This window comes from Pieris napi, chromosome 5 (assembly GCF_905475465.1).
Source record: "Pieris napi chromosome 5, ilPieNapi1.2, whole genome shotgun sequence".
Lineage (NCBI taxonomy): Eukaryota > Metazoa > Arthropoda > Insecta > Lepidoptera > Pieridae > Pieris > Pieris napi.
In genome coordinates, this window is record NC_062238.1 from 7,348,499 (window position 1) to 7,373,694 (window position 25,196).

General features: G+C 32.7%; 2 protein-coding genes across 2 annotated transcripts; one reads left to right on the forward strand and one right to left on the reverse strand.

The window, feature by feature from the left end:
• The first annotated feature begins 8,136 nt into the window (after positions 1-8,136).
• On the forward strand, positions 8,137-12,539 carry LOC125049840 (pupal cuticle protein 20-like). Its single transcript, XM_047649307.1, has 5 exons — positions 8,137-8,241; positions 9,682-9,877; positions 10,133-10,256; positions 11,297-11,542; positions 11,706-12,539. The coding sequence occupies exons 1-5, from the start codon at positions 8,233-8,235 to the stop codon at positions 12,001-12,003; spliced, it is 873 nt and encodes a 290-aa protein (XP_047505263.1). The 5' UTR covers positions 8,137-8,232; the 3' UTR covers positions 12,004-12,539.
• Positions 12,540-15,223: 2,684 nt separating this feature from the next.
• LOC125049583 (pupal cuticle protein 20-like) lies at positions 15,224-19,152 on the reverse strand. Its single transcript, XM_047648960.1, has 4 exons — positions 19,021-19,152; positions 18,229-18,386; positions 17,418-17,660; positions 15,224-15,344 (listed from the first exon to the last, which is right to left on the reverse strand). The coding sequence occupies exons 1-4, from the start codon at positions 19,030-19,032 to the stop codon at positions 15,320-15,322; spliced, it is 438 nt and encodes a 145-aa protein (XP_047504916.1). The 5' UTR covers positions 19,033-19,152; the 3' UTR covers positions 15,224-15,319.
• Positions 19,153-25,196: the final 6,044 nt, after the last annotated feature.

The following is a 25,196-nucleotide window of genomic DNA, read 5'->3' on the forward strand; positions in this document are numbered from 1 at the left end:
TTAAAAGTTACATTAAAACCTTTGCTTGTAATTTTAGATACGGAAATTAAGTTGCATCGCAAATCGGGAACATATAAAGTGTCTGATAGTTTTATCGGAACCTCCCCATTCAAACTCACAGTTCCTTTACCTTTTGCAAATGTACTCACATTGGTGGCCAAACTTAACTTACTACTGCAATTTGTCAAGGTGTCAAATTTTCCTTTCGATCTACAAAGGTGTGATGTACACCCACTAGCTATGAGCCAGTTTCCTCCACATCCCGAACCAATCACTCCGTTACACTCTGAAACAGATAGAACACATGAGTTAAAATTCTCACTAGCACCTAACTCACTAACACATTTTGAGTCCTGCCTTGTTCCTTTACACGGGCATTCCGAAGCTTTATGCCCAAATTTATGACATCTGTAACATTTAAATTTAAACGCTTGATCCGGTTTATAATTCTGCGGATTTTTAGATGTAGAACTCTTCGTGGTTTTTCTCCTAGCGAACATTGCTGACGACCCCCTCTCTGTCTCCTTCCTTTGCTGTCGCCTAGAGGCATCTTCTTCAAGAATTTTAACTTTCAAAGAATTCGGGTCTGGCAATGAATCTCTAGTCTCCATCGCACATCTAAAGTTCTCATAACTTGGGGGCAGACTATAGAGTAAAATAATAGATGCAAGATCATTATTTATATTTATGTCCATGTCTAGTAACTTTTCTTTGGCTTCAAAGAAGCTTAACAGATATTCACGCATGTCGTCCTCCTCACACATCTTGTGTAATATGAGCTGCTTTAACAGTGTCGCTTTCTTAGCGGGACCCGAAGACGCGAAGATGCTTTCTAATTTTAACCAGCATTCTCGCGACGTGCTCGTCCCCTTAATGTGTCGTAGCTCACCTGGACTTATTGAGAGAATAATCTCCGCTCTCGCCTTTGCATCCGCCGCTTCCCAAAGCAACGCCTCTGCTGGCTCAGCTGGCTTCTTAATGCTACCATCCACATAGCCCCACACATCGCTCTTGATCAATAGAGCATGGGCCTGGATTCGCCATGAGTCGTAATTATCACGGCTTAGTAATTCTATCCGCACACTCGCCATCGTTACTAGGTTAAGCACTCTAGTTCCCCCTTTTTTTTTTTTAATTTACTAGACTATGACTGGGCCCATAACCTTTGTTGGGTTATAAGTGTGCAGCGGTAGTCGCATGCAGCAGTCCAGTTTATTAATAAGTGACAATATAAAAACATAACAAGACCATAGCAACGCCAACTTTAAATAACGAACTATGACGATATAATATGTATGCAAATTACCAAAGAGTTTCCTCTAATAATTTATTATTTATTATTTATTATTTATTATTTATTATTTATTATTTATTATTTATTATTTATTATTTATTATTTATTATTTATTATTTATTATTTATTATTTATTATTTATTATTTATTATTTATTATTTATTATTTATTATTTATTATTTATTATTTATTATTTATTATTTATTATTTATTATTTATTATTTATTATTTATTATTTATTATTTATTATTTATTATTTATTATTTATTATTTATTATTTATTATTTATTATTTATTATTTATTATTTATTATTTATTATTTATTATTTATTATTTATTATTTATTATTTATTATTTATTATTTATTATTTATTATTTATTATTTATTATTTATTATTTATTATTTATTATTTATTATTTATTATTTATTATTTATTATTTATTATTTATTATTTATTATTTATTATTTATTATTTATTATTTATTATTTATTATTTATTATTTATTATTTATTATTTATTATTTATTATTTATTATTTATTATTTATTATTTATTATTTATTATTTATTATTTATTATTTATTATTTATTATTTATTATTTATTATTTATTATTTATTATTTATTATTTATTATTTATTATTTATTATTTATTATTTATTATTTATTATTTATTATTTATTATTTATTATTTATTATTTATTATTTATTATTTATTATTTATTATTTATTATTTATTATTTATTATTTATTATTTATTATTTATTATTTATTATTTATTATTTATTATTTATTATTTATTATTTATTATTTATTATTTATTATTTATTATTCGATACTTAATATTTTAATGACAATTAAATTCATTAAATTCCTAACATATCTTCCTTTTTCCGTCCCTCTAAGTATCGGAAATCTAAACTTTTAGATTTGTATAAATATGAACAACACTTCAAGATTAGTTTGCCACTGAAGTTTCACTTCTGACATGTGTACTTTGTACACACACACTTTTTTTTAAATTACTTCTGTTTGTAGGTCAAGAGGCGAACAAGAAGAGTTTACTGCCGATTATGGGCACCACCAGAAGGTATGCAAGTGCGTTGCCGCGTTTAAGGTTGTGCTACGAGATAGGTTCCGAAAAAGACCCCTGTGCCTAACAGGCCTTGTAGGAACCACTTGAGGTGTTAGTTAGTGGTTTTTGCCCACCCAGTCTCTCAATAGCAGAGATTCTGGTGTGGGTCGAGCCCCATACTCCTGCTTCTTTTGGGGGCAAGGGAGACCGCTAAATAAGAACGTAATATTACAGACTGGCACTTAGGACATGGGCAGCGGAACCTATAGTCGTAAAAATTGCCATAAAAATTTATTTAAATTACAGTAATATGCAAACCTAATATTATTATACCATGGGGTCGCCTCGTTCACGGACGCGATCTTCAGCTATGTGACATTTGGAGATCTGATACCTTCATGCGCACGCGCATATTGACATCACTCGCCTTTACAATACATATACGATTTATAACGAGTACATTCCTTAGTAATGATCACATTCCTATAAAATATGTAAATAATATTATTATTAAACTGATATAATTTCTTTGCCATAGAAGGCATGCCGGTTTTCTGATAGTACGAGCGCTCATAAACGGTTGGTGCATAGTCGGGGATCGAACTTTCGACCTCAAAAATGAGAGTAGCACGTTGAAGCCACTACGTTGAGGTCAACACGGCTCTAACAGAAAAGCTGTTTTCTAGCCCATGTTTTATAAGATTTTGCTTACAAATAAGAGTTAATCCTAGTAGTAAAAACCTTTACTTGAAGTAGGTAGTATTTATGTTTTTCATTACATTTTTAACAAAAAAATTAGTGGCGCTAAACCTATTTAGGTCTGGGCCTCAGATTTCTGTATTTGTTTCATGATCATTTGTTAATGTGTCTTTTTTGGGTCTAATACTGACTGGAATCCTCACAATGTTTTTCTTTACCGTTTGAGCGAATGTTAAATGCGCACATAGAAAGAAAGTCCATTGGTGCACAGCCGGGGATCGAACCTACGACCTCAGGGATGAGAATCGCACGCTAAAGCCACTAGGCTACTTTCACATTTTTAACATACCATTTTAATAGAAAGCATATTATGGGAGATCCTACTACTCTTTATATAAAGTATAATTTGTAAGACCAATATTTATAAATATTCTGCAAAATTAGTAATTAGGTACGACTTAAATTAAAACGAAAATCAATTAAACAATTAAACATTTAACCTTACAAATTGTGTTTTTAATATCTTTATAGCATCTCACGAGCACATTAAAATTCAATAAATGAACATGTACACAGGCATATTTTTGCATATTATTATGTGATGATTTCATAAAAAAATATATCCAGACGGAAGTATTGATATATCTTATGGTATATATTAAGTTTTGTATGGGGTTTGGGTCGATAATAGGGCAAATATAGGAGTTTATAATTAACATAATATACATAGCTTTAGTATACATACTTACGAAACTATGGTCGTTTTAAATTCACACCCTTTCCACCTATTCTTGATTCGATCTATATATCTCAACCCCAGGCTAGAGTTTAATGAATTTCCTGAGTCATCCCGGTATTGTGTGAATGGTGGGTTATCAGATGAGCTCCCAACACAAACTTGTTTGTGTACAAAAAGTATTTAAAAAAATCGGTTGTCTGTAAACTCGGTTTACTGACGATAGTTGAACGTGACAACGTCATAAGTAGGGATGTGACATTCTGCATGAAGAATCGATTATTTATTAATCGATTTTTCATGCTAAAAAAATAATCGATTAATAAATAATCGATTTTTCTTAAAAAAATAATCGACTTTTTTAATTAATCGATTTTTTCATAATTTTTGAATTAATTTCAAAATAAACACCCTAAATATTTTATTTTTCATTTTTTTTTTAATTAAAAATAAACAATAGAATTTATGAACACAAATTAACGTTTAAGAATAATCAAAAATCAAAATCGAAATTAACTCTCTCGTAACTTTTCTCTAAGTCTCGTTTTGATAGATTGTACGTGAAATTTGATAAATGCTGAGTGTATGCCGTTTCAGTAGCACATTGCAGTATTTTTGTTGTCTTTTTAATTGTATGTAGTCTTGTGCTGCTGAATAAATTGATTTTACTTTTAAATTATAGTGTTCCATTCAAACTTGAGTTCTTGTAAAATTAACAGGTTTTATCATCCTTTCGATGTTTTACAAAAAAACATCAATGCATCGAGTATGCATCTTCATAGAATCGGATTCAATGTATCGCATTGTAAACATCGTTGTATATCGAATATCCCTAATAGTTCGAGGTCCGGGTTATAAAAGACCAGACATAATGTCGGGAGGTGGCAGATAAAAAATCGATTATGATTGATTTTCAATTATAAAAATAATCGATTATTAATCGATTATTTTAAATATAAAAATCGCGTAAAAAATCGATTTTTGCTTAATTAATTTTAATTAATAATCGATAATATTTTCACATCCCTAGTCATAAGAAAATACTGATGGAATGGTTGCATTTTTCAAAAGAAAATTTTAATTTTATTTGTTTGATAGATATTTTGTATGGATATACAGAAGGAGGGTAAATGGAAATCACAATTGAATTGATTAAGTTACATTTATTTAAACGCATAAATACAATCATGTCAATTTTAAATGAAACGCTTCAGAGCCAGGTAACGCCTCAGAGCGAGGTAACGCCTCAGAGCCAGGTAACGCCTCAGAGCGAGGTAACGCCGCATGAGTCATGTTTTTTCGTGCGTGCAGCCGGCTCCATCGAATTATAAGACGTTGTCACGTCAAAAAGGGTGCTGCGGGAATTTGACACATATTGAAGTTTTATTATCTACTAGCTACTTCGCACGGGTGGACATTTATTTTTTAAACAGTTTCGTACTTATTGATGTCCTTTAATATTGTGGAATATTTTTTTGTTCTATCATCGATAGTTTTTGCAGCGCATGCGATTAAATATATTTTATAGGCATTTTTTACACCTTGGATACCATTATTGTAATTTTATTAAGGATCCCTTTTTTGCCTATCAGTAATTGTAAAAATAAAAGTAAAGTAATCAGTGATATTGTAGCATTCAAATGGTGAAAGAATTTCTAAAATCGGTCTAGTACTTTTTGAGCCAATTCGTTACAAATATACTTACATACAAATCTTTCCTCTTTATAATATTATAGATATATTAATTTAACATTGTACAGATTAATAGTATAGATATATTAATTTAACTTTTACAGATTTTTAAGGGAATTAAGATGAATGAACATGAAGTTGGACACAGTTAAAGACTATAAGAAAAAGAATTGCTTAAAGCCTATTAAATGAATAAAAAAACACACACACACTACTGCTTGTATGACACTCAACAAACACATTGGCAAATTAACAGAGTAGCTATGATGATATCTAACAAAAGAATCTAAAAATTCCAATTTCAAAATTCACCACGGCCACTAGTTATCAAAAAATACCAATATTTTTAGAAACGTGCAAAAAGCAATTGTTTAACCAAAACTTAATCGGTAACCGAATGATTGATGATCTGTAGACACCTAAACGATGTTCATGAAAGGTGAGATGGAAATAAACACCTTTGCAGAAGCTAAACGGTTGAATTGCATACAATAGATTCGAATGTCTTAATACTGATTATATATTATTTCACTTACATTGTTTATTTTCGAATACAATTCGTACATCGCCTCCACATATTAATAGCGGCGCACATGGCGTACGCATTAGGATTCAATTCCCGGCGAATCAATAATTGTTTCCGATGAAAAGCTGTTTAATTTGCAAAGAAAGTAGGTTGAGTGACACATAAAGTATTAATATAATCATTAACAACGATTTTTACACGCTTTATATTAGCTTCACCTGTATGTATGTACGTATGTATGTAACCGACTCCTTCGGACTCGATTTTGACCCACTTTAAACGGACAGATTTTATTCAAATTTTGCGCACCTGCCAAATATCGATGACAATGCAATAATCCGAAAAAAAAATTTAACTAAAAAATAAATAATAGTTAAAAAAAACTAAAAAACACGCTTTTAAAGCACATCAGCGTGCGTGTTTTTTTAAACTATTATTTATTATGTTGTAATTTAAATCAACAAAGTACAATATATAAAATGTTTAACAATATTTCACCCTCAAAAAAGGATGGCTCAGTCATTACCTGATTTTATTTTAATAGACGTAAACGAAGCTATTTGCGCATGTATATTAAAGTCCTACAGGTACAGTGAAGCAATTTGTTGTGTAAACGAAGTTCCGCGTAAATTTTTATGTTGTAGTATACCCTGGAATAAGCGACATAATAATCACAAAACGCTTTGAATAGGCATTACGTAACCCAATTTCGATCTAATCTATTATACCAATTATATTGCTATCACCTCACCCGATTAACTAACTTATAATGTCACTCCCCGCTTACTTATAATGGGAATTGCTCTTTAATGAAATCATGGCCAAAACATGCGTAAATATTTTAAATTTTGTTTAATAATGTACATGATGGTATGAGAGAGTATAAAGGAATGGTACAAATGAAGAAAATTGACTGGAGACTGGACGCTGACATAAAAATATTACGTATTTATAGCTATGGTTATACTCGTAGTGTGATGGGTGGGTGGGAACTTAGTATGTCGTAATGCCATATTTCTATTTCAAAAAAAATATGAAATTAATTCACGAAAAAAATAACATATATGTTATTATATATAAATAAATAAAAAATACCACGTGTACAAGGGTATTTTTTTACAGATTGGGACATAGAGTATAATGAAACATTAAGTGTACAGGTAATGGTTAACAATTAGCAAAGCAAATATTATTTAAAACTTTTAAGTGAAAAATAAGTTTGTCAAATCTTATTCGTGTTTTGTGTTTGTGTTTTGTATTTTTATAAGGAAGGAAGGTTACTGAAAAAATAATGCACAATTTAAAATATGTATAATTAAATTAAATTAAGATTGGCTGTAAGAGATCGCACAGTAGCCCATCGCATCATTTAATAATTTTTTCAAATTCTTGTATATGCAATAAAGTTTGAACAAATAAAATAATTTACAGATACATCACAACTAATACAGACTAGGATAAGCGGCATACTAATACATAATGTAACAAAATCCATTCGGAAAATATATTTGGAGCAGTGTGAATTTTGAGCCAAACACAGATTTTTTAATGTAATTTTACAAGAGGAAAAGAAATTGATAAAGATATCACTTACCTACTTCAAAACTAATTCAACGTTATAATTAACGCTTTATATAAGACAGCGATTACTAAAAGACATCCAAATCCCGACAAATGCTATTAAGATGATATTTGCGGCGACAGTAATAGGTTACAGAGTAAACTTTAAGAATGGTATCTCACTAATGTGGGAAGGGCACGAAATCAGTTCTTCCATTAAACTAACTCTAGTTTGTGAAAATTATTTGTCAAATAAGATATGTGAATCAGAAATGGATGGATATAAAGATGCATGAAACATGCACATTCCGTGTGCATTTTTATATTCACAAAAGTAGTGTAGAAATGTGATCAATTTAATTTTTGAATTACTTTTCCTACGTAAAACATCGCAAGCTATTCTAAAAAGATGAAGTTACTTTACTACAATTTCTATTCTTCAATTGTCATCCGCATTGTCAAGCCCTAAACGGTCTAGATAGTCCTAAGGCGGAGACCAAAGCACGGATCCTCAGCTGATAGCTTCAGCACGCACAAGGTGAAGCAACCGCGAAAGGGCAAAATCGAGCCATATAAAACGGAGCACATCCTATCTTACAGTATTCTGCTTACGACGGATCTAAGAGTGCCTGCCTTCTACAATATAGGATAATGTATACGGTAAGTTTCTTGAAAATAATCGCTAAGAGATTCTTTTTACAACTTTTTTCGCGGATAAAGCGCTGAAAATTAAAAACGTCATATATTAATTTTTTTAACAAATAGAACTACAATATTAGTAAGTATAAATTGTGTTAGAATTGGAAAAGTTAACTTTATGTGTTGAGTTTGCCACCATTTCCTTTTCACATTCTCGCAAAATTTTGTTCAAAATTGACATATTCAACGAGAAAGTTTACGCGGTTTTATGAAGAATCTATACGGTTTTAAAGTTACTTCATTTACTTTAATACGGCATATCACGACTCGAAAGGCAGAAGTTGCTTTATGGGTGTTCATGAATAGATGTGACTTTACTACCGACTATCTTCTAACCGCGACATTCGTGTTTGTTATTAATTTTGTTAATGCAGGCTAATAAAAGACCAGAATATACTTTTAAAAATTTGTTAAGTAACTATCTACTATATTCGTGTATATATAATATTTATTTGGGATTTGTAGATATAAATGACTAAACTCCTGCTCGCCTTAGATCAATAAAGCTGACACAGAATTTTGTCTATAATATCAAATGAATACATTATAGATGTTCCTATTTATACATTTTGTTCTCTAAATTCCGCTTTTTATTTACTTTTGCTTAGCTTTTACATTTAATATTAATCAGTTATTTCGGAAATTAGTCAAACTCAATTTAAAATATTCGTATCGACTGTAACAATTAAAAACCTATAATTTTAGTACAAACAGATTGGCTCTATAGTTTAGGTTATTTGTGTAATCATCGGAATATCTTCTCACGATTAACGGTGTCATAAGGATCGTGTACGGTGAACTTATTAATTATTTATTGCAGTCTTGATGTGAGGAGAACAGTGAAAGTTCAAAAGGTCATTCATATCAATATATGAAGCTTCAATAAGCTTATGTTTTATTGATTTGATGCATGATGCGAAACCTAATGCACAAGTATTTTCTATTGGCAAACTATGCTGACTACAGATTACTCTTAATATTTATCGTGTAATATATTCTCTTGCAGTTATAATTAACTTCAAATCAGTGGCGCTACAACCTTTTAGTCTGAAATGTTTATATCTGTTTCGTGATTTGTTTTTCTATTTCTATGAGGCCACCGTCGACTTCTTGGGTCCAGGGCTATTTACGACGTTTTCTTTTATCGTACAAGCGAGTTTTAAATGCGCACATAGACAGAAAGACCAATAGTGCACAGGGGCTCGAAGCCCCTACCTACGACTTCAGGGATAAGATTCCACGCTGTACTCACTATGCCAACACTACTCTAGTACTTATTAGAGGAATAAAAATTTGTTTATAGTCCCTATTTTTTCTTAGATTATTATTACGAAAAGTAATGTTTGCACTTTTCATCTACACTCAATATAAAGGTGGCTGATAATTTATTTATTGTTTCAGACATTACTTTTATCGGCGGTGATAGCGATCGTATCATGTGGGAGACTTGAACCACAGTACCTTCCACCCCGGCCTGGTGCTGGGTTTGGCGGTGGCGCTGGGTCAGGATCTGGTGGAGGCAACGCCGGGCTCGGAGGTGGTTTCGGGGGTGGATCTGGTGGCGGTTTTGGGGGCGGTTCCGGTGGGGGAAATGCAGGTAAGTGTTTTGGCTGATAAAATTAAGCGCCTGAAATTTAAATGAGATTTTTTTAATACTAATTATATAATAAGAAAAAGATAACAAACAGGTTAAAGGCTTTTGAAGGCAATTAAATTATGATATGGAAATTAATATGAACTCTAGATAAGTAAAGGTATCGTATGGAAAAACAAAGTAACAAATGTGATGTAATAAAAACGTTTATAAAATATTTTTTGATTTTATTTTTTAACAAAAGAATAAAAATTGCAGGTTTGGGCGGCGGATTCGGCGGAGGGTCGGGCGGAAGCGGAAATTTTGGTGGTTCCGGCGGTGCCAACATTCCAATAGTAAAGTACGAAAACGTGAACAATGGCGACGGAAATTATCGTTTTAGGTAAGCTTCGATAACCTACACACTTTATTAGTTTAAAGCTTTTTAATTCAAAACACAGCGTAATCTTTGCATTAATTTCTCAGTATGTTCATTATATAATATTCAAGAAATAGTGTAACATTCTTAATCTTCAACTAGTAGGTGCAATCTTAATATTATTCAAATGTTGCAGACCCTATTATGTTTAATAAACTAATTAACTGCACTAATTTCTAAGTAAACTAATTCAAAGTTATATGAAATGTGACTGAGTTACCTAACTGTTGGTTTTCCCTTGCATAAGTTGTTTAACTAATAATTAGCAACTCATAGTTGCACAAGTATAATAAAAGCTCTATTTCCTCACTTCATTAAACTTTAAAAACAAGCTACAAGTAGCTTGCAAGAAAAATGTGATGGAAATTCTTCATAATTACGTCCTCACTTTTATATCCTTCAAATAAATAATATAAATTGATGACTCATTGGTCTAGTGGTTAGTACCCCTGACTGCGAATCCATGGGTCCCGGGTTCGATCCCCGGCTGAGGCGAACATCGATGTGATGAGCATTTGGTGTTGTTCTTAGGTCTTGGGTGTTTAAATATGTATTTATATGTATATCTATCTATAATATGTATGTATATCCGTTGCCTAGTACCCATAACACAAGCTTCACCAGCTTAGCATGGGACTAGGTCAATTGGTGTGAATTGTCTTTAAAAAAATAAAAAAAAAACATAGCACCAGGATTTGTAGCTCTATTTAGATCAATTGGCAGTTGGTTCATCGTAATTAGGAAAGCTTGCTTATGACGTAAATGTCAGCACCAGCTAGATGACTAGGCTTACTAGTTGTATTATTTGCAGTGAATTTAATAAGGTTGAAATTTCAATGGAACTTGTGTAATGCATCAATGTTTGAAGATCCATTAAATTTACTTTTGACCGAAGCTGCGTATAAGTTTCTAAGTAATAAAATGATTGGCTACATTCTGAACTTTACCGCAGAAAGTGCCGATTTATTTCTAAATTATGAAACACCGTCATTATAATTTTACAGTTATGAAACTGGCAACGGCATCCAAGCTCAAGAGACAGGTTCACCAAGAGCCCAAGGTCCAGAAGGACCAGCTGTTACGGCCGAGGGGGGATTCTCGTTCCGCACTCCTGAAGGACAGCAGATCTCTCTTAGTTACACAGCTGATGAGAACGGCTTCCATCCAGTCGGTGACCACCTGCCTACTCCTCCTCCTATCCCTGAAGCCATCCTTCAATCTATTCAATTCAACAAGCGCAACCCATCTTCGTGAGTTTCAGTTATTTGTTTTGCGAATTAATTGATAAAGTAAATGTGATTTTGTTTACAAACAAATCATCATGTCAACATTTAATGTCTTTTGGTTTGGTTTGGCATCAAAGAAGACTATTTGTGGAGTCAAATCAAGAAATCTTAAAATATTATTTTACAGGGAAGGCGCATATAACGGCGGATCTGGAAGCGGCTCCGGCGGCTTCGGAGGTTCTGGTAGTGGTTCTGGAGGATTTGGCGGCTCTGGTAGTGGTTCTGGAGGATTTGGCGGCTCTGGCAGCGGTTCTGGAGGCTTCGGCGGATCTGGCAGTGGTACTGGAGGTTCCGGCGGATTCGGTGGTTCCGGAACGGGAGGTTTCAAGGGATCTGGCGGAGGCGGTTTTGGCTCCGGAAGCGGTGGTTTCGGCGGTTCAGGTTCCGGTTCCGGTGGCGGTGGCGCCGGTGGCTACCACTATTGATCTCTCAGCAAGTTATACGAAGAGAAACGATGATATAGTTATTTATGCGTAATGTTAGTGGTACTTTTTGTTTTCATTTGAAACTTTCCATAGGAATATAATTTACTTTTCTTTTAATGTCATACTATTTTCAGATTTTTACTTTTATTATTATGTTATAGAACTTAGCTTAACTTGTTCTATAATTTCGGGAACAATTCTTTAGAGTGCAACAATTTTGAAAACATAATGTGTTTATAAAGAATTCAATTAGATTTTAGCCCCTGGTAGATAGCTATAATTATCATTTAGTAAGTTTATCTTAGCAGAACTATGAATCGTTTTTAATTTGAAATTGCTTATTTATGTTAATCGTATTGTTCTTTATATCTAAGCTCAGCTTGACATGTATCTTGCCTAGGACCTAAGATTAGGATCTAAGACTCTGACGTCATTGAACCTAGGACTGTGATACCACGATAACGCATTACACAATAAGTTACGAATAATAATGGTTTTATGTAAATATGAAGTATAAATAAACGGTTGTATGAGAATATTGTATTTTATTTTTATATCACAATTCATTTAAAAATATAAATCTCTCTCTCGAGGTAACTCATATCTGAGTATCGTGTTCAGATGTATAGTAAGTTATGGCGCGAATAATCCTCCAACAATTTTGGTACTGCGTTTCTTTTACATATCATTTTGAGGATCTCGTTGGCGAACGTCCTTCGGTGTTGCCAATCACGATAACCTTCTCTAAGTTCTCGTAGGGCATTATGTGACCGAAAAATAATTATAAATAGCTTACACAATGCTATTTCAAATAATATATTAATTTCAATAAGTGAGTTTCAAATAAATAGTAACATTTACTTTTTAAAGAACAATTATGTGTTTTCGGATCGCCCAACCGTTTACGGGTAGGGCAATCTGTTATGAATTCTGGTCCTGGTTATGGTGGTTAAGGGTCCTTTTCTGTATTTGGTAATTTCAGGTATATTTTTGTAATTATTCTAATATTTATATAAACTAATTATAAGCGTTATGGTTGCGCACGCCGTCCCTATTATCACGGCCACATCTATATATATAAAAATGAAACCCGTTTTCCGTTGTCACGATATAACATGAAAACGGCTTGACCGATTTGTCTGATTCTTTTTTTATAATAATTTAAAAAATTAAAAAAATTGAGTGAAAAAGTCTAAAAACAACACTTTTCTATATTCCCATACAAAATATTCATAATAATATTTAAAGGCAATTTGACCTTTAATACAATAGCATAAAGTTCAAGTGTTAGTGGAGGGGTTCCGGGAAGGTAAATTTTAATTTTTTGACATAATGTGTTTGTTGTCTTATCAACTTTCTTTTTTTATCTTACTAGCTAGACCGGTGTCCCGAATAGCAGAATAAGTATTTAAAAAAAATAAAGAATCTACTGTAAGGCGGTACGATGTTCGCCAGGTCAGCTAGTATTGTTATAATTTGTATAACTTGTTTCTTTTCTGTTTTTTCTTTTACGTATGATTTTGTTAGTCCTGCTATACGTATAAGTTAATAAATAATTATCGACTTGATTGACAATCAATTATTTCGAGAACGTTATAAAAACGCATTTCCCAAATCTGCTATGGATCTTATATCTTATTATGACTCACTACTAATTTGCATGAAAACTCAGCAATTTCAAGTTGTGTTTAAAAGCCGTTTGCCATAGGTACATGCTAGACTGACTATAGAGACTTTGTCTTCTTCTATACCAAAAATAACGACCATAGACTACCTCTATACCATAATGGAGATGTATGAAATGTAATATAAATTAATTAATTGTCACTGACGAGACAGAAGATTAACTGTAGCTTTAATTTAATAATTAATGCTAATCTCATTAGAAAGTATTCCTTTGTAGCTTATTTGTTGTAAATAACTTTAAATTGAATTTTCCAAGTAAAACTTACTTGTTCGGTTAATTTCCATTGTTACTAAATAAAACTTTGTGTTGTCGCCTTGAAATGAAATTATTCACGAACAATAAAATGACTATTATATTCTAATCTTGATCTAAACCTTAAAACCTAGCACTAATAGTTTCTTATTTAGTAATTTTTTTACGACTTAACACTAGCTACAACCCGTGCGCGATAAGTTGGGACCTGAGCGCGGTGACGTCACAGTGGCATGTTTGTACCGTCCGCAAAAAAGCGAACACAATGAGCAGCCGCCGCGGCTTCGTCCTTGCTTTTTTTAACCTAATTTATTATGTTACTCAGGGATGATGCTGCTTTTTATCTAATCTTTATTTATTTTTTACACTATTTCAATAAGCCAGAACGAGACTAAAATTCCTAGTAAAAAACTTGCGATGCCAACGGTACAATACGGGCGCCATTGGGGAAGTGCAGGAGAAGCGGGCGGGGAGCCGCATTCCTAGAAGGTCCCAACTTATCGCGCACGTGTTATACACGCACTTAAGGCGAACATATTTTTGTATTTTCATTCAAATATTAGCCCTTAGTATGTTTCCCCTATCTAGACTATGACGCATGTTGAGTCTTGTTCGCGCTAAGTCTCGTTTCCGAATCTTTTCTTTAGGAGACACTCCTTTAAAAACGCGTTCCTTGTTCATAATAATCTATTGAACTTATTTTCCTAATTTATGTGCATTGCACATTGGCGTGGAATCGCGTTGGGACTGACTGATTTTATATACTTTGAAAGGAGAATTGATTATTACTTTTTGTCACATTTTTACATAGATCTGTGCTATTGCTTGATTGGCGCGAAATTTAATATTCCTCAATAAAGCCCAAGAGCACAGTATATGTAGTCAGTAAATACAGAAAGTATTTTATCTTGGTACTGTGGTTACAAACAATAATAGAGTTAATAATTTTTAGACCATAATTTCAATATTATGCTACATTAATAAGTAATTATGTACGGTTCCTGGGTCAGTGGGGTGCGTTTAATAGGGAATATTTAACTGGAATAGTCAGGTTATTTAATGCTATGCCCAAAATACTACATACATTCTACGTAATGAAATGCTTAAGAGAGTGTACGCAGGCTGCGTCTTGCTATACTCTCGGGGCGTAGTAGTTCTGACGATTTAAGTAATAACTACACTTATAAAACTAAAATCAGAAAAAGTATCTAAGCAAAATGTACAACCTTGGCTCGTACATTACTATTTATCAAACTTAAAAGTTTAGACTAAAACAACAAGTCGATCTCAGTTACTTTATTGCTTGTATACAAATTAAAAAAATAATTAAAATATCATTGCGTATCACAGTCCTTGCTTGTTGAGGTACGTCCGGTCTTAGTAATAGTTGCGGCCACCGTTGCTGAAAAAAAACAGAGGATAAACATGAAACAAATTTAAACAGCATAATTCCAAGGTTCATAGAAAGGGCTGACATTTAATGCAAAGGTCATGAGAATCTTATGTGAATCGTTTGCAGTTTAGTGCTTTAAGAGTTTATTGTTTTTCTTATTAAGTGATCTGCTCTGAGGGTCTGAAGATTTAGTCCTAAGACTCTTGTGTCAAAAACGTATTCATGTCATTAGCTATGTTACGATTCAATCCATCCGGTCAGCCATAAAAGTCTATAAAATCACACTAGTATGGAGAATTAGAAACAAAACTTTCCTTTTTAAACACTAATAAATATAAATTCGTATGGCATCAGCTGTCTCAGTTTTAAATAAATATTTTTTGTTTAATATTTCTTGTGAATAGAATTCTTTTTTTTTTTGGACAACGGGCAGGAGGTTCACCTGTTGTTAAGTCATACCGCCGCCCATGGACATTCTCAATGCCAGGGGGCTTTTAATAATTGGTACGGTCTTTTCTTGATTTCATTAAATAAAAGCATAAATATATTAAAGCAATTTTTGAGTTCATATAATATGTTTAACATATTTAATTCCACTAAGCCAATTGCGTAAATAACTTCAACGGTTGAATTGATTTACTAAGAAAATATGCGCCGCTAGGATATAAATATTATTTAATTTTATTGCAGTGACACGAGAAGCTCCTATAAAATAACTCAAGCAAAGTTCATCTGTCACATGAAATAGTAGAATGAATTAATCGTAGCCGCATTCACTTGTTAAAACATTATCTAATCCTTCTTTATAGCTTTAACAAGATTAAATAACATACATAAATAAATGAAATAATATTCTTACAATGATTTTTGTCTATTACATAGAACAGGAAAGCGTCATAGTTAATAATTTATTTAACAAATATAAACGGATTTTATTCTAAAAATGGGTGAAGAAGGTTTCTTCAATAAAATAGCTCTTGTAAGGTTCTAGTTTTGATACTCACTGCAATAATTAGGTATTTGTTTATATCAGCTACATTCTTATTTTAACGATATTGGTAACAAATTAACAATGTAAGTGCAACCTCGATATAACAAATCGGAGGGGAACAAGAAAATATTCGGAACATAAAGTAATTCGTTGAACTGAGGTTTGTTATGTTGAGGTTAGATTGGTCTAAAATTCGTTATAAAGAGGGAAAGGAATAGTTTTTTAGAACACCTTTTACGTTTCTGAGCCATTTTAACTTAAATCTTTAACAATAGTGACGAGCAGAGGTGTTTAGGTACATTACTTTCCATCAAAACAACAATGATTATATTTTTACAAACAAAAGTGTGTCGAAACATGTCGAGACATGAATCACATTTTAAGTTTAAGAGTTATATTATTGGTGGAAACTTTATATAAAGGTTTTGGTTTGGCAAAATTCGTTAATTAGAGGTATGAATACTTTTTCTTGATAGTTGATAATTCGTTATAAAGAGTTTGTACGCAAAGAATGTTCGCAATGTAAAGGTATATTTTATATTGACTCTTATGGACAATTCAAGGGGATTACGAAGAATTTGTTAAATCGAGGAAGTCGTTATATTGAGGTACGTTATATTAAGGTTGCACTGTAATAATACTGCTTGGAATATATTTATAAGATACTATAACCTTAAATCAGTAAGGTAGTCGTATTTGCTATGTCAAATCTACAGGCGTAAGGTATGTTTATAAATCTATAGTGCACATTCGAATTACAAACTTCTATTGTAATCCATAATATTGTATAAAAAAGATGAAAAAAAAATTGGTTATTGTAATAAAATCACATTTGATTGTTAATTACCTCAATTACCTACTTATTATTATAGTACTTTAGAACTATGTATTTAATAATTTTGATAATGGCACCAAAATCTTTATCTATAAAAAATATGGTTTTAAATAATAAGGGGAAAGGTCACGAGCTATCATTTTCAGCCTATACGGAACAATATCTTTGTTTGAATTTTCTTTAAATGGCTAAATCAGTATGTAGAATAATTCTCCACTAAACAAGCCGCTGAACCAATAAATATAAAAATACTTACGAAGGGTTTTGCCTATTGTATTCCAAGGAGCGCTGAATGGCAGCAGGAATCGGCGGTGGAGTAGGGAGGTGTGACCCCACTGGGTGGAAACCGTTCTCATCGGCGGTGTATGTGAGTGAGATCTGTTGTCCATCTGGGGCCCGATAGGAGAACCCTCCTTCTGCAGTTACAGCAGGGCCCTCGGGGCCCTGAGCACGGGGAGCCCCACTCTCGTGCGCCGAGATGCCCGTCGGCGTATCATAACTGGAACGTGACTGCTATTAGCCAAATGGAATGCAATTTGTATTGCGGAATGATAGACCTTAAACCTCCAACATAATAAATAATATACAAGAAATATTACTTTATGTATTTCAGTACTTCGCGCCTAGCAATTATCTTTCACACTCAGTTTATTCTTACCAAAGAATTATTAGTATGTAGATAAAACCGATTAATTGTAGACTAAAACTGGTAACGGTGTAATTAAAAACATCAGTGGCGCTACAACCTCTTTAGGTCTTGGCCTCAGATTTCTGAATCTGTTTCATGATCATTTATCTCATAGGCAAGTTGGTGATCGGCCTCCAGTGCCTGACACACGCCGTCGACGTTTTGGGTCAGACATGTCGGTTTCCTCACGACGCTTTCCTTCACCGTTCGAGCAAATGTTAACATTTAAATGCGCACATAGAAAGAAAGTCCATTGGTGCACAGCCGGGAATCAAACCTACGACCTCAGGTATGAGAGTCACAGCCACTAGGCCAACACTGCTCACGTTTACGATGTAATATTTTTCTAATGCATTTAGGTAGTGTGTTGTTTCCTTACCTGAACCTGTAGCTGCCATCACCATTATTGATATTTTCAAAGTTGAAGGGGGCAGCATTGTTGCCATTGTTATAATTGCCACCGCTGTAGCTGTACCCTGGCAACAAGTGATCGAGACGAGCAGCCGATGCCGAAACCACTAACATTATTAAACATACCTGAAACATTTAGTACGTCATAAATATATTATACCTATTTCCTTATAATTCTTCTGTGAGTGTGTATGTCACTGAACTTCTCTCAAACGACTGGACCGATTTTGATGAAATTTTTGTGTGTGTTCAAGGGGATCTGGGAATGGTTTAGATTCACAAATCAGCCCTACAGATGGCGCTGCAGTCGGTACTTTCATACTTTGCTTAACTAATTGCTTGAAATATCATGCAGGACAACGTCTGTCGGGTCCACTAGTTTCCTTATATATTTTCGATTATAACAGTCCGTATATAACGTAAAAACCAAAATTATTTATTTACACTTCGTTGCATTACAATATAAAACTTTAACATAATTAAATGTAAAGGAGGGCAACTGGCGGCCTTATCGCTTTCGAGCGATCTCTTCCAGACAACCACTGTGAGAAAAGAAAAAAAAATTAGATTAGGTAGACAAGAAGTACAAAAATACATTTACATACAGTTATTAAGAAAAAAAGAAACTAAACAGGAACAAAAAACAAAAAAGGATACACGAAAAATAAAAAGTAAAAAGTGCACATGAATCATAATAATTCAATTTAAGATCAGTAATGTAAAATATTTGTTAGGTTTATCAAATGTTTTCGATTCTCACCAATTTTGACATGATGTTGTATTTAATCGTGTTAATTTAATACTGATATATCGTAAGTCGCGGCGTGGAATACAGACAAGAGGGATGTTCGGGTCTTATATCTGTCGAATTTGCCCTTTCCGCGCGTTGCCTCACCTTGCGTGCATTGTTGATCTGCTTAGGAATCTGTGGTCTAAGTGACAGGAGGACCGGATATCACAGCTGTCATCTATACTATCCGGTATCGATATATCTTTTTCTATAATTATTTTATAGAGGTAGTCGTTGAGACCACCATCGTTGTTGATGCTTCAAGATAATTGTATCTTTTTTTAATATAAATTTCGGTTTCTTGAATAATTCTTAATTAGATGTTTGTGTGCATATACTACTTAATAATAATAATACTTTGTTGCAATAATTTTTATTTTTACACTAACAAATTTATGAATATAACGTCAATACTTTTGTACCATATAAACGTACTTTGCATCTCTTTATATGAATCAATAACGAAATTTATTCTTATATTTAGGGAGATGTATAATCTTAAAATAATTAACACATTTATACAATTATCTAATTCAAATGATAAAAGATAAATGCACAAGCCTACAATACTTAGTGCTATTGTACCTACTGTTTACTTTTACGATATGGGCTCAGAACACTGATTACCTTCTTGCCTTTTAGAAAACCGTTAAACAGGTACAGAAATGTGAGGCCAGGGCCTATAATATCATAGCATCACTCGTTGTTTTGCTGTTTGCTTTTACACAACTTGTGATAATGCGATCCTAGGGTGTCCTAACGGCCCAGTAAGGAGTTCCCGATCGAGAAAGAAAAAATCGAGTAGAATATCACCTGAAAATGTTAACCCGGTACAATAATAAACAAAAAACTACAATCTCCCACCTTATCAGAATGCCAAATCATAAAATGACTGCTTCACGACTGATTTGAGAGCGACCGCCGAAGCGAAAACCGCTGTGTGAGTTCGAAAAGTGAGTTACAGAATCGCAAGGTAGATACATCATAATCTTATACAATGACATTATTGCGCCAGCTTATAACTTGGACATTATTTTCTCACGGGATGCATTCAGTTCAAACCTCGCCTAAGACCCGCCCGAAGCTATACAAGGTGACATGACGGCTGGACTCATATCATAATTATCGCCTCGGGTTTATGTACTCTATAATATGCATATTTTCATAAGGCTATACTAAAATAATGTGCAAATTATGAATAAATTAAGTATAAAATAGAATGTGTCCTTCATAATGTACAACAACTATCCCTCTACACTATTTCACTGTCCATTGTCTTCAAACATAAACAATACCAGTTAAGTTGTTAAATTTCATTGGCAAATATAATTGTTTGGTCAAATGTATTTTTAAAGCAACTCTCAAATTCCTGTGTTCCTAGAACATAGTGCATGAGGGGAGTATAGGAGAAGGTATGCCAGTCTTCTGCCACCTATGCTGTCAACACTATAAGGTTTTCATATAAGGAATTCCTGTAGAATGCGAAATCAACCCCCTCTTTGATGCGGTCGTGTAGGTATAATGTGGTTTCAGTGGGTATAGCTCACCCAGTTCTCTGAGTAGTAGAGTGTCTGGATTGAGTCAAGTCCCACTGATGCTTTTACTACTGTGGGACATTTGTGGCTTTAAAAAAAGAAGATAGTGCTACGCTTTGTATGACTTGTAAAACAATTGCTGGTTTACATTTGTACATTTAACCTTGATGTAACAAAATTGGATACAATTACGATGTAAATCAATTGATTTTAGCCAATACTAAAGAGCACTATTGTTCCATTTAATAATTCTAAAGGTTAGAACACTATTATGTTTAGGATAAGGTTAGACACGCCTACCTCACGTTGGCTCTGCTTGTCTTCTCCTTGATGTAAAATCAAAATATCATTAATTCATGTAGTATAACACTTAGACTGTTCAAGTATTACATAAGCATATTTACTGCAATTTATAATCCCCTTCCTCTTCTCATCAAAATTAAGCAAAGCTCTCAAAAATAATAGTGCATAGTATTAATTTTAAAGCGTTTTTGTAGAAGAAAAGAGAGAGAGCGATTGAGACCGATTGAGAGAGAGTGAGAAAGGTCATATATTACCTTATAGAAATTCAATTTTTAAAATTAAAATTTCGTAAAGAGAATTCATGAAATATTAAAGGTGCGCTTACACGGGCAACTAAAATTGCTCAATTCCAGTCAATACTCGTCAACTATGACGTCACGACTACATCAAACAATTTACGGCAACGGCAACAAGCATCAATCTGCGCATTACAATATTGAGCGATATCGCGCAACTTCATCAACTAGGCAATACTGTCCTACACGAGCATTTCAGTATTCGCTTGCTATGGACGACATTGTTCTTGCTGCGGCGGCTTGTAGCGCTTTTTTTTATTATTAATCAAAATCAAAAAAGAAAGAAAAGGAATAGGCGTATCTGGGTGCGATCGTTTTTGGCAATAAGGCCGCAATTTTCATTGTGTAAAGGATTAGATAATATATTATTCAAAAACTTTACTAGAATGTCACGAACAGACTTCGCTCTCCCCGCGGAAGCAAGACGGCAAGCCGCAAAACAAACAAGTGCGAATGAGATATATACAAAAATTGCTAGGAATTTCCAAGTCTATTGGATATTCGTCAATTCGTATCTGCGATATTGAGCGATATGAAATATCTGGAGCAATTAGAAGCAATATCGCCGAAATAATTTATTGAAATTTATTGAATTTACTGAAATTGTTCCATTAATTGCTCCAGATCGGTCCATTCGTATCGCCGAGCAATTATTGCCCTCGTGTAAGCGCACCTTTAGTATTTTATATTTTATGCAAAATAATTTATTGAAATCTCAAATGACGAATAATTGTAAATTAAAATGCCACGTGTTTTTAATATTGAAGAAATAAATTAAAAAAATATATATATTATTTGTATTAATTTTCGACACTTTTAATATTTTAATGACAATTTAATTAATTAAATTCCTGACATATGTTCCTTTTTCCCTCCCTCTAAGTCTCGGAAATCTAAAGTTTTAAATTTGTATAAATATGTACACGAGTTAAAAATTTGTTTGCCAAAGAAGTTTCACTTCTGACATGTGTACTTTGTACACACGCACTTTTTTATATACTTCAAATTGAAGGTAACCAATAACAAATCATAAAATTCCTAATTACCATTGTCTTAAATCGTTTATAATTGTTTTATCTTTTATCCTTACCGTATCAATAATTGACATTCACAAGTGATTAACAAATTGTATCTTGTTAACTGATTTACTAAAACATCTTCATTAGTGTCTTACATGTTTATTACAACGTCCTAAAGATCACTTGAGTTATACAGCGAACCGACAATATTTTAGCGACAGACAGTTCACTGTAAGAGGTTGGCATTTCAGTAAATAAAACGATTCTTACGAGTTACCAGTAATAACGGACCACCGACGTATGCGATCGAACTGATATTTATTTGATAGCAATACACGCGATGTACTCATTGAACATAATGCTAATTTTGTATTGATACCACAATGAACGCATTGTAATAATTTAATGGTCAAAGGAGTTTCCAAGTCGAGAAAATACAGGCTTTTATATTGAGTCGCGTAGTAGGTACTAGGTAAGTACTAGGTCCGGACAACCTAATAATTCCTTATTGAAAACAACGTGAGACAAAAATATTTAGCAAAACGCTAATCCAAGGAACAAACCACTCAGCCATTATACATGGAATGTCAAATTAATAATTCGCGCCAATTGACCATAGACTCAGATATGTTTTTAAATTAAGAATAGTAATTGAATGATTCAAATTTAGAATACAAATTCAAATTTTGATGTATAATTTTTGCATGAGCACATGTTCAGTTCATTCGTTTCAATTTTGAATTTACTTATTATAATGTAACTCTAAAAATATTTTCTTGACCCCCGTGGTTACGAGACTTGAATACGTAATTCATAATATGTGATAACCGTGCCAACAACGTATTTAGAGAATCACAGGAATGTTAAACCTGTAGAGCGGAATCTCTGCATTGTTTACATTTTACTGTTATGCAATTGGATGTTACATGCCTCTGCCAAATTGTTTTCATCTCTAGAATATCTATGGATGGGTTTAATAAGCTTGAAATGCAAGCCTTGCTCGTTTCAATTAAAAAATTATATTTTGCAGATATTTACATGAAACCTTACATCCTTCTGTAATTATAAGTGCATGTACGGTATAAATATGAATAGATTTTGTTTAAATTTTAGATACGAGAGAATAAGATACTACTGAAAAAGTCTCTGATTACTAAATAAGATAGGCATTGACTTCAATAATATTCTTTATTTCAATATTTCTTCAGGATCTTAGAAATTAAGTCGTAGTAAAGGGGCGAAGCTATTATCATCTTTTTAAGAATGCGTAATTAAAACTTTTCAAGTTATTTAGAAAACATTCAACTTTGTATAAACTGCGGAGAAAATTAATTAAGAAAATATTATCTATTACGGCGTAGTACTCTTTGATACTTTGTAAAGTATTTTATTAGAAAGAAAAAGAATACATTTTCGTCATTATTTGTGAGTCTGTGGCATCTTCACATATAGTGCTTTTCATGAAAGAAGTCCCGCGGTGATTTTTGGAACTAAATTTGACAGGTCGGCAATGTTGTCATTAGTCGATGTTATCAAGTTCGTTTGTTGTGGTAGATTTTTGTGAATTTTTAACTAGCTTAGTGCATTTTGAAGATTGATTACAATGCCAAAAGTTGTAAAAAGTTCGGCTCGAGAAATTATATTAAAGGTGAAAGAGTTCTGTGAAGCGGATCATAAGAATCAAGGTGTTTTAATACCAATAAACAATGTTCGGAAGAGAGTTGCCGCCATAACATTTTTTTTTTTTTTTTTGGAGTTTATGGCCTGGTATCTAGAAAGACGCCGCCATAACAGGTACTTTTTAGAGTTGCCATTTAATTTGTTTTGCTGTATTGATGGGACTTTTATGATATAAATTCGTTTTTGCGACAAAATTGAACAAATACATAACGTGATGAAACTAGGTAACTGAAATTAAAACATATATTACATATTACATAAGCATTATAAACTTAAAGTTACTATTATTTTTAAATGTTCATAATTTAATTGCAGGTGTGTCAGAGAAAACTGTAACAAGAATTACAAACGAAGGTATAACAGCGGCGTGTATTTCGAAAAAAAATTGTAACCCAACAATTATGCATTAAAACTCTGAATAAAAAATTGTATTGTTTTTCTTTACCCTATTTTCTCATCTTTTCCCTGTAAGTAGGTAGAACACCGCTAAAATAAGTAAATAAAAATATACTTTTTACATAACAGAAATATTGTTTCATCGAAGTATGCAGAAAATTGTATTATTTGATAAATTACATCTGCTAAATGTAAATAAAATAGGTAAATTTTTTACTCATAAATGGCAACATTACGTAATGCGATTGCAGCGCCGCGTCTGGGGGACTTCTTTCATGAAAAGGACTATACATTACAACATTATATAGTGCTTTTCATGAAAGAAGTCCCGCGGCGATTTTTGGAACTAAATTTGACAGGTCGGCAATGTTGTCATTCGTCGATGTTATCAAGTTCGTTTGTTGTGGTAGATTTTTGTGAATTTTTAACTAGCTTAGTGCATTTTAAAGATTGATAACAATGCCAAAAGTTGTAAAAAGTTCGGCTCGAGAAATGATATTAAAGGTGAAAGAGTTCTGTGAAGCGGAACATAAGAATCAAGGTGTTTTAATACCACTAAACAATGTTCGGAAGAGAGTTGGCGCCATAACGGGTACTTTTTAGAGTTGCCATTTAATAATTTTTTGCTGTATTGATGGGACTTTTATGATATAAATTCGATTTTGCGACAAAATTGAATAAATACATAACGTGATGAAACTAGGTAACTGAAATTAAAACATATACTTATTACATATTACATAAGCATTATAAACTTAAAGTTACTATTATTTTTAATTGTTCATAATTTAATTGCAGGTGTAACCGAAGGTATAATAGCGGCGTGTACTTCGAAAAAAATTGTAACCCAACAATTATGCAATAAAACTCTGAATAAAAAATTGTATTGCTTTTCTTTACCCTATTTTCTCATCTTT

What these genes read in the sequence shown, in the direction of transcription:
- LOC125049840 (XM_047649307.1), top strand. An exon ending in TTCCGGTGGGGGAAATGCAG is followed by an intron (nt 9,878 to 10,132) that starts GTAAGTGTTTTG and finishes TAAAAATTGCAG; the next exon opens with GTTTGGGCGGCGGATTCGGC. An exon ending in AACAAGCGCAACCCATCTTC is followed by an intron (nt 11,543 to 11,705) that starts GTGAGTTTCAGT and finishes ATTATTTTACAG; the next exon opens with GGAAGGCGCATATAACGGCG.
- LOC125049583 (XM_047648960.1), bottom strand. An exon ending in GATGGCAGCTACAGGTTCAG is followed by an intron (nt 17,661 to 18,228) that starts GTAAGGAAACAA and finishes GTCACGTTCCAG; the next exon opens with TTATGATACGCCGACGGGCA. An exon ending in TACAATAGGCAAAACCCTTC is followed by an intron (nt 15,345 to 17,417) that starts GTAAGTATTTTT and finishes GTTTTTTTTCAG; the next exon opens with CAACGGTGGCCGCAACTATT.